Source organism: Nelumbo lutea, chromosome 1 (assembly GCF_056320005.1).
Source record: "Nelumbo lutea isolate HS-2025 chromosome 1, American lotus-T2T, whole genome shotgun sequence".
NCBI lineage: Eukaryota > Viridiplantae > Streptophyta > Magnoliopsida > Proteales > Nelumbonaceae > Nelumbo > Nelumbo lutea.
In genome coordinates, this window is record NC_142684.1 from 124,238,801 (window position 1) to 124,248,146 (window position 9,346).

At 40.8% G+C, this 9,346-nt stretch overlaps 1 protein-coding gene across 2 annotated transcripts; it reads left to right on the top strand.

Annotated features, from left to right (window-relative positions):
* Positions 1–5,859: 5,859 nt before the first annotated feature.
* LOC148877314 (E3 ubiquitin-protein ligase APD2-like) lies at positions 5,860–8,706 on the top strand. 2 transcript variants are annotated; one of them, XM_088984823.1, is made up of 8 exons: positions 5,860–6,129; positions 6,233–6,459; positions 6,592–6,688; positions 6,778–6,855; positions 7,115–7,338; positions 7,433–7,502; positions 7,596–7,893; positions 7,991–8,706. In XM_088984823.1, exons 1-8 carry the CDS (start codon positions 6,036–6,038, stop codon positions 8,067–8,069), a joined length of 1,167 nt encoding a protein of 388 aa, XP_088840949.1. In that variant the 5' UTR covers positions 5,860–6,035; the 3' UTR covers positions 8,070–8,706. The 2 variants fall into 2 exon arrangements, with proteins under 2 accessions (XP_088840949.1, XP_088840952.1); XM_088984826.1 differs by having other exon boundaries at positions 5,865–6,133.
* The last annotated feature ends 640 nt before the right edge of the window (positions 8,707–9,346 follow it).

A 9,346-nucleotide genomic window follows, 5' to 3' on the forward strand; every position in this document is an offset into this window, starting at 1 on the left:
GGGGTTGTCAGTGTATGTGATCACACTTGGGGTTGCCAAGGCCTTCCTAGGGTTGCTAGTCTATGTAGAATTTCTCTTATGGTTACCAGGGTATGTGAATGTACTTAGGGTTTCCAATGCCTTGTTGTTATTGTTTCTAGGGTATGTAGAATCGCTCTTGGGGTTACCAATGTAGAATCACTCTTAGGTTGCCAGGGTATTTAATCGCACATGGAGTTGCCAAGGTATGTAGAATCACTCCTGGGGTTGCCAGGGTGTGTGATCGCACTTGGGGTTGCCATGGTATGTGATCGCACTTGGGGTTTCTAAGGTATGTAGAATTGCTCTTGGGGTTGCTAGGTAATGTGATCGCACTTAGGGTTGCCAAGGTCATCCTATGGTTGCCAGGGTATGTAGAATCACTCTTGGGGTTGCTAGGGCCTTCCCGAGGTTTCCAGGGTATTAGATTGCACTTGGGGTTGCCAGGATATGTAGAATCTTTCTTGGATTGCCAGGGCCTTCATGGGGTTGCTAGGGTATACAATCGTACTTGGGGTTGGGAAGGTATGTAGAACCATTCCTGGGTTTCTAGGGTATGTGATTGCACTTAGGGTTGCCAAGGCCTTCTTGGGGTTGCCAAGGTATGTGATCGCACTCTGTAACAACTTTCTTCGAGGCTAGGGCGTTAGCTTCCTCATACTCTTCCACAATGGTGTAATAGCTCCTTCCATTTTCGTCTATCACTCGTACACACCTAGGTCACTTCTTTCTCTCTAAAGTCACTGGAGGCTCATTCACTGGGTCCTGCAGTCACACAATTTCTACTTGTGGTACTTGAGTTTGCCCTTCTTCAGTGAGCTTTGTGTAATATAAGGCGTCTTGCAAGTGGGTATTTGATTTGTCAAACGGGACGTGAGTGGCTGGGATCCTAATAGTGCAACCCTTGTGCTTGGCTTTTATGCATTCATGGTAGGTGGATGGGACTAACGACATGCCGTGTATCAGCAGTTGCCCTAACAGGGCATGGTACGTCGTTTTTTCCAGTGATTACCTAAAACTCATGGTTGATGAAGAAAGGTCCAATGGCTACTACCAAATCGATCGACCCCTCAATGACAAACGTGTTTCCGTTAAAATTTGTGACCTCCATGGGCAGCCCTTTGACACTTTCTGTTTGTATATTCATGAGCTTGAGGGTGTGGAGGGAAATTAGGTTCAAAGAGCTTCCATGATCAATTAACGAGCATCGCATCTCGTACCCCCTATTTTGGCCATGATATACAGGGGCCGGTTGTGATGGGGGTTTATGGCCAACATGTCATATGGGGTGAACTCCACATGGGACTTGTCTATGCAGCAAGGTTCGAGTGGTCTCCTGAAAGCTTCCACTAGTGCCATGAGAGCGAGCTGTCTCAACGTGGCATTTGCCCCCTGTTTACTGAGAAACTACTGTAGGTCTAGGTTCTACTCAAACTATTGTATCATGTCTTGTGTGATCACCTCTTGACAATTCGACCATGTTTATCCTGCCTCCTCATGAGTGCGCGGGGAGGGGGTCAAACTGTTGTATCAATAGTAGGGCTCTTTGGTGTTCCAGGTTTTGCGATCAACAACATATGCCTCATTTCTAGTGTACTACGACCCTAATGAGTTTGGTTGTGATGTTGGGGTAGTGATGGCCTGTGTTGTTCTCTTAGTGCGCTTCCAGAGTTGGCTAAAGGTTTCAATTTCGACGTTCTCGATCCCAATTCTATATGTTGGGTGCATCCCCTAGAAGCACTACTCCACAAAGCCTTTTTTTTTTGTCGCGTGCTCTTTTAGACCGAGTGCATTAATTTTTGGAATTGCATGACGTATGCCAAAAGGTCTTCTCCAACACGTTGTTCCGTGTTGCATAGGTCTGCCATTGTCAGCCTCTACTCGAGAGTGAACCACTTGGACAAGAACTTCTTTGCTAGCTCTGTCCACGAGTCGATGCTCCACACCATTAGGTTGACCGAACCACGAATATGCCAGTTCGGTCAAGGATTTAAAGAACTCCCAGACCTTTAAGTCTTCATCCAAGGCAAACACTCCTAGTGCATCTTCAAACTTGTTGATGTGTTCTTGTGAGATACCTTTCTACTTGTCATATTGTGGCCACTACTGCAAAGGAATGTAACCAGAGGGATATGGCTTGTATAAGATGCAATTGGAGTAAGGTTTCTAGAGTATGAGTGTGGGATAGGTTTTGTTATGACTTTCTTCCACCAGACCCTGAACATATTCCCTTATCTCCATTCGACTGATGGGCGCCGCCGTTGTCGCATTACCCCATGGGACTATGCAAGTTGTTTGACAGCGGAGAATCGAGTGCTTTGTATTGTGTCTGGTGCAGCTGCAAGGTTGGCTCTGGATGGATGCTCAATCGTTCCAGGGTTTAGACCTCTATGGTGGTTAGCAGGGAAGGACATAGAAGGGACAATAGGAATGAATGGGGAGTATTCAGCTGTCGTTGTAGGGTGTTTCTCATTTCAATTTGCATCAATTCTAGATAGTCGAAACGAGTTTCGTAGTTGTACACCTTATTGGCCAAGTTTTCAATATCAGCCTGTTTAGTGGTTTTCTGGATAATTTGGTCCTTGACTTCCGGGTTACCATTGTCAAGATTATTGGGTTGTTCTTCTTGGATAGGGAAAAGGTTGATTCTGTGAGCATCCATCCTCTGCAATCAAGGATGAACCAAAGATTCTAATGTAGGTGGTGTGGTAAGGCTAAGTATGGTAGTCTCCTTGAAGGATGAAGAAAGGCTAGGAGTCTTGGGTAACAAAGGTAGGTTAACATCTTCTATTGACAGAATTGTGTATTTGTTATGATCCACACCCCCTTTTATAAGGGAAGATCCCGAGGCCCTGAAGGGAAGGAGTCGAAGAGGGTTTGACTCCTATATGGAATGAGAATTTTCTATTTGGTGTTGGTTGTCAAGGGGACACTGCAAGGGGTTCGCCATGAGTCTCATGAGATCATTATAGGACAAAGGTTCCTTACCTTTGATGATTTTCATAGTACAAGTGTGTTACTTCCCTTCGCGGGTCTCCTATATTGACATGGTGTAGGTGACTTCAGGACTAGTTTGACGTGTCCTACTTAATCTTGCTAGATCTCTTGCTACAAGTGGCTTTGGTTGATGGTTTTTTGTCCATCACAGGTCCGTGATGGCTTCAAACTCATCATGAATGTTTGTTGGATTACGGGTTTATCGTAGGTCCATGGTGTGTTATGGACTTCATCGCAGACCCGTGTTGGCCTATGTGTCGCCTTGGGTGTTTCTGTGGTTCTAGCTTGATACCTCCACACTAATCGTAGTTGTGGTGAACAACATGTACTTACAAGTACTTTTAGGAAAGCACTATTATAAAAGTAATTTTATGAAAGTACTTTTTTGAAAGCACTTTTATAAAAGTACTTTGATGAAAATACTTTTACTTAAGTACTTTTATGAAAGTACTTTTATAAAAGCACTTTTACGAAAGCATTTTTATAAAATCACTTTTGCGAAAGCACTTTTATAAAAGTACTTTTATGAAAGCACTTTTATAAAAGTACTTTTGTGAAAACATTTTTATAAAAGCAGTTTTATGAAAACACATTTATAAAAGCACTTTTATGGAAGTGATTTTATAAAAGGACTTACAGAACTATTTACAAAAGCACTTTTAAAAAAGTATTTTACGGAAGTGCTTTTATCAAATTACTTTTATGAAATCTCTTTTGTAAAAGTACTTTTATAAAAGCACTTCTATAAAAGTACTTTTATTCATTGACTTTGTATTGGATATTTTGAAAATTTGAAAGAAAATGAAGGAGAAAATAGTCACAATTGCTTATTTAAGTGCTTATTGGAGAAAAAGACCACCAAACACCCAATATAAAATAAGTGCTTATTTTTTAAAATAAGCACTTGAAAAAGTTGGGTGCCAAATTAATACAAATAAGTGCTTATTTGAATAAGCACTTATTTTTAACATAAGCACTCCCAAACATGGCCTTGGGAATATCTCTATGATTGTGATTTGCAATGTGCCGTTGTCTATTTAGTCTATTAAGGGATCGACTTCAATGCTCACAAGACTGAGGTCACTCTGTTCGCATGCTCACAAGACTGAGGTCACTCTGTTCGCATAGCCTTTCAATAGCCGTGCATTGTGAATATCTCTATGCTTTTTTCATCGGAAGATATTCCCAAGTAGGAATGGCAATTTCCCCCATTTCCCCGATCCCCGTGGGATCCACCCCGAGTGGGGCAGGAATGGGGAGGATTTTCCTATGCGGTGATGGGAATGGGGAAAATTTCATCCCTATTAGCGGGGACCGAGGTCCCCGCCCCGTGGGTCCCCACTAATATACATGTATATATTAATATTTTTAGAAATATGGATGAATATCGTAGACATGTGAATTTTTTAAGCCAAATAAGTGGGTTTAATTTATATGATAGCCTCTAAATAATATGGGCCTCCATGGGCCCAAGGCCCTAGTTTACATAAATATGTCTTGGTGGCTTAAGGATCCAAGTGTATTAAGTTCAATCTGGCCCCTCCCCTATTGTAATAGGGTGGTCCCATTGGTAAGACCACTAACTCTTACATAATGGTGCATGTATTGGAGTTAATACTAACCTAACACCCCACTCACATGGGATTGATTAGCTAAGTGGGCTGAGGTGGCAGCCTTAATCCTTGGCGATAAATAGCCTTGCCTAGGAAGAGAAGTGGTTCCTTTTTCCCTTTTTGAGAGAATCACACTACAAGAAGATCTTAGACACCAATACTGAAGATTGCAAGCAACCACAAGCTCCTGCAACCTCCAGTAGCTACAAGATTCAGAGAGAAGAAAGAAGGGAAAAGCTTATTAGTTCTCTACAACACACTTGGATTCAAGTTTTCCAAAGAAGATCAAGCCACCACAAAAGGCACCCTTCTTAGAGAAGCATCCTTCACAGTCGATCAAGCGCGAAGCCCAGAGTGAAGAAATCTACACCAAATCTCTCAAAGCACTGAAATCAAGGAAGTCTACATCAACACTTCAAACACTTCAAGAAGTACGAGAAAATGCCAACGGCCCTCGTCTTCACCAAATTCGACTGTTAATCAGAGGTTGCTCACGTCATCGAGTAGAAATCAAAGAGAGTTCGTTCCCTTGTTTGTTTTCTTTATTACAAATTTATTTTTGTAATTTGTCTCCATATTTTTTGCTAATTGAAATGCACGAAATTTGTGTCGACAAATATGTTTGAATCTTTTTTAATAAGATTGTAATTTCTAATTATTTTATTTTTTAAAATAAAATAAAAAACAAAAACAAAATGAATAACATTATAAAAAATCATGAAGAATGGGGATCCCCACGGGGATGGGGATGGAGATAACCTTATCCCCATTAGCGGGAACGGGGATAGGGATGGGGATTTTTGCGGGGCAGGGCCCTTCCCCGCCCCATTGCAAGTCCTATTCCCAAGGCTGCAAGAACTGCGCTAACGGTGTGAGCTTGATTCTCCAATTGTACACGCATGGAGAGAGGAACCGGATTCAGTCAGAGCAAAGTCCATTCCAACAGCCATCATAGCCTTGCATTGAGAATATCTCCCTATCAAATAAAGAATAGAAGTACGGAGATATTCCCGATGAAAGGTTGTAAAGGCTGTTCGAACGGACCTAGCTCTGACTGAAGCCGATCACGTGGAGAGAGTAGGAATGTAGGATTGAGTGGCGCCAGCACTCGCTTTGCAAAATGCCAAAAACGGTTTAACCGCAATAAGTCAACCACCTAACGTTCAAGAAAATCCTTATCCTACTTACCCGCCAAAGTACGAACTCAAAAAACCTGTTAGTTGAACGAAGTGGAGAGACCTTTGAATTATCCACTGGTCTTCCTCCCCTACCCGTCAATCTCCTCTTTAGACCATCGTCGTCGTCGTCATCATCATTCTCCCTCTTTCTCTTTCTCTAGATGCAGAGCAGTCCTCCATCCATCTCCCGATTTCCTAATCCATTCAATTTTTGGTCAACAGTGCGGCCATGAACAGACCAGCTTTCCAATCTCCGAGCTTCTCGTATCGTTGGCAAGAATCTTGTTCCTTCTTGATCGCCCCTTTAACTCTATGGCTATGTGGCATGTAATCTTTGTTCTTTTTTATCCTTTTTCTATGCCATGTTTCTTGACAGATCTTTGATTCTAAAACTAGCAAAATGTCCCTTTCCCTTATTTATTGCAGTTTCTCTCAGTCTGCACTATGGTTATTATGGGAATCTTCATCTCATGTTGGGACCAAACTCGTCACGCTTGTTGAAGGAAAGTTCGATCTTCGTGGAGACGATACAGGTCAGAGATGATGCAAAGAAAGGGGTTCTTCTTTATGGGTTCCCAGAGAAGCCTGAATTGACCTTGGAAACTAGTTGGAATGTCTCAAATTATCTGATTGTTGGATCCTACCGTCGACAGGTTATATGCACTACCAATACCCTCTGTTTCTTTTTCTGACTTTTAATTCTTGCATTTTCTTTTGGTCTCTGTTTCCTCAATTTTGACTAGATAGATCAAAATTAGTTCAGGCTTGAAATATTCTTCTTTTAGGGATTCTCATTGTGGTTGAACAAGGGATCAAGGATTCATTTAAGATGGGGAGTTCATAGTAGTGGTTTCAGTGACCTCCAAGTGGTTGTAATTAAAGGTAATGCTATCTTGTCCTAATTTTCTACTGTTTCTTCGATCCCACAAAATTAACAATCCATTAATTAATTACGTCTGCCTATTCCACAGGAGAGCAGGATTTTGAAACACTGGACCCAAATTCCACAAACTCTTCTAAGTCCCTTGTGTTCAGCAGTCCAACAAAAGGTAATAGAGTCTATTCATTCAAGGAGAACATTTTATTAATTAGAACACACTTCACAGAGTTCTTCATCTTACAAAATCAACAACCCATTAATTAATCAGCCTTATTTTTTGTGAATGAGGTACTGCTTGTTATTATTATTATTATTTTTTTCCTAAGTGATTGTTGATCTGTTATGGTTTAATTGATGAATATGATCCTTGATTCTTAATGGAGTTCTAGAATGATAACAATATAACATGAGAGAGTGATGAATTGTAGGCAATGGGGAAGCTGAATACATCATAGAGGAAGACGACAGTTACTATGTGGGCGCAGTGAACATGAACCCCAAGAGCGTCATAATGGAATTGAGCACCAATGTTCTGTCTAAGATGTATGACACCAGCAAGGCAGCAAGCAAATGTTCCACGATAAATGGATCGTGCAGTCTCGAACTTCTTTTCCCCAATACTCATTTTCTCATTCTAACAACTCCCGACAATGTAATAGCTCTATCTCATTCACTTTATTGTTTCAGTTTCTAAAACAGAAATCAAGTAAGAAACTTCTCAACTGTTCATGCTTAATTAATCACAGGGTGATTTTGATGGATGGTATATTGAGCTCTCTTTCATCGCTCGCCTGGCTACTTATGTTGTGATTTTAGGTATACCAGTTACATACCCATTTCTTTGTTTGACCTTCTAAAGTTTAATTCCTGGGACTCAGTGATATACGATGCTTTGTTTCTGCACTGCAGGGATTATATTGGTTGCTATTTTGTTGATCTTGAAATACTTTGGAGTTTGTGAAGGCGAGAGAACAGTGGAACAAGTTACAGATGAAGTAAGAGAGAACGAGACCAGTCCATTACTGCCAGAGAAGGCAATTCCATTTTCTTATGGAACAGGCGAAGAAGAAGATTCGGAGTCAAGTATGCATGGCTCTTCAGAAGATTTGTACGATGGGAAGATATGTGTGATTTGCTATGATGAACAACGCAATTGCTTCTTTATTCCTTGTGGTCACTCTGCCACCTGCTATACATGTGCTGAGAGGTAAACCATTGAAGAGTTGGGACTGCTTTTTGACATAAAAGTCATACGGAGTCTAGTCTATATATCAAGGTAGCTTACAAAGGATAAACTTTTGCAGGATTGTGGAGGGAGAAAACAAGGTATGCCCAATATGTCGAAGGCTCATTCACAAAGTCAGAAGATTGTTCAATCCCTGAAAAACGCCTAATATAAGATAATAGTTGCGTTTCGTTCATCCATCTTGGGAAGTGGATGGGTAGATTGTATTCATTTACTCAGGAGGAGATCTGTGGGTTTGTGCTTGAGTGAGAGAGATTGTGGGTTTCCGCTTCATCCTAGTCCTAGCCTCTTTGAATAGCTTGGCTTATTGAGTGAGAGGTTAGCTGGTTGCTGAACCAGCTAAGCTCAATCTTCAGCTTAGCCGGTCAGCCCTACCAAATGGGCTCTTAGAGTCAACTGCTGCAGGCGGCAATAGCCTATACCGGCTATACGGATCAGTTTATATTCCACCGTTTGGGCTAGACCTGACCAATCTGGCCTTGTCATTTCACTGGAAGGTAATATTTCTGTTGAACAAACACTATTTTTTAACTTAGGTTCCCCGTACAATCTTTCATATATATTTCTGCCACAGGGAAGGATAACGAAAAAAATTAGTTGAAGAACCGAGTTAAGTAGTTTCTGAGTAGGTAATCCCATTTTCTACTTTTTTCCCTAGTCTTTCCCTAATTATGTATTCTCTATCCTATTTTTTTCTTTTTAGTTAGTTATTTATTTTTAATATTGAAGAACAATAAAACATTAGTTAAATGAGAATTATTTTTCTTTTTAAAATTGTTTTTCATTTTTAAGTGGGAAATTTTATATCAAATTTAGGATTGTTTACAAACAATGATAAATCGACCTTTTATGTTTGGGTCGGTTTTGGTTTAGTCTTTAAGTAACCCAACCAGGTCAAGTCAGTTGAAAAAAATATATTAAGCCGACCAAACCCAACCCGTGAACAACCCTACCAAGAACCAATGGAACTGACCTTAACAAGGCCATTTCGAGGCCGATTCCAATCGGTTCAGGGTAGAATTGACACATTTGCTCACTCCTAAACAAAAGCATATTGCTTTTTTGATGTAGCAGTTGTTTCCATTTTGAAAAGTAAAATAATATATATTGGCAAAGATCCCTTAGTTTACTCAAAAAAAAAAAAAAAAAAGGTTTGTTCTGACCTTGGGGTAAGTGTTCCTGGTACAAACTTGGCCCATTAATGGATAGAGAGTGGAATATGTAGGAGGAATTCCCATCTCCTGCCCATGAGAACTTTGCCCATGTTTATCTCAGACATACACGGAGTACATCTCATCCTCTGCATAGTATTATGCAGGGAGCGATATTCCCAATTGATGGGGGTAGTGTATTAAGGGTAGGCGTGGGCAGGAACCTCAAATGGTTAGATTTTGAAATAATAGTCTAGATTTGA

What these genes read in the sequence shown, in the direction of transcription:
- LOC148877314 (XM_088984823.1), top strand. Translation starts at nt 6,036, where the DNA reads ATGAACAGACCAGCTTTCCAATCTCCGAGCTTCTCGTATCGTTGGCAA. An exon ending in TTTAACTCTATGGCTATGTG is followed by an intron (nt 6,130 to 6,232) that starts GCATGTAATCTT and finishes TATTTATTGCAG; the next exon opens with TTTCTCTCAGTCTGCACTAT. An exon ending in CCAAGTGGTTGTAATTAAAG is followed by an intron (nt 6,689 to 6,777) that starts GTAATGCTATCT and finishes CCTATTCCACAG; the next exon opens with GAGAGCAGGATTTTGAAACA.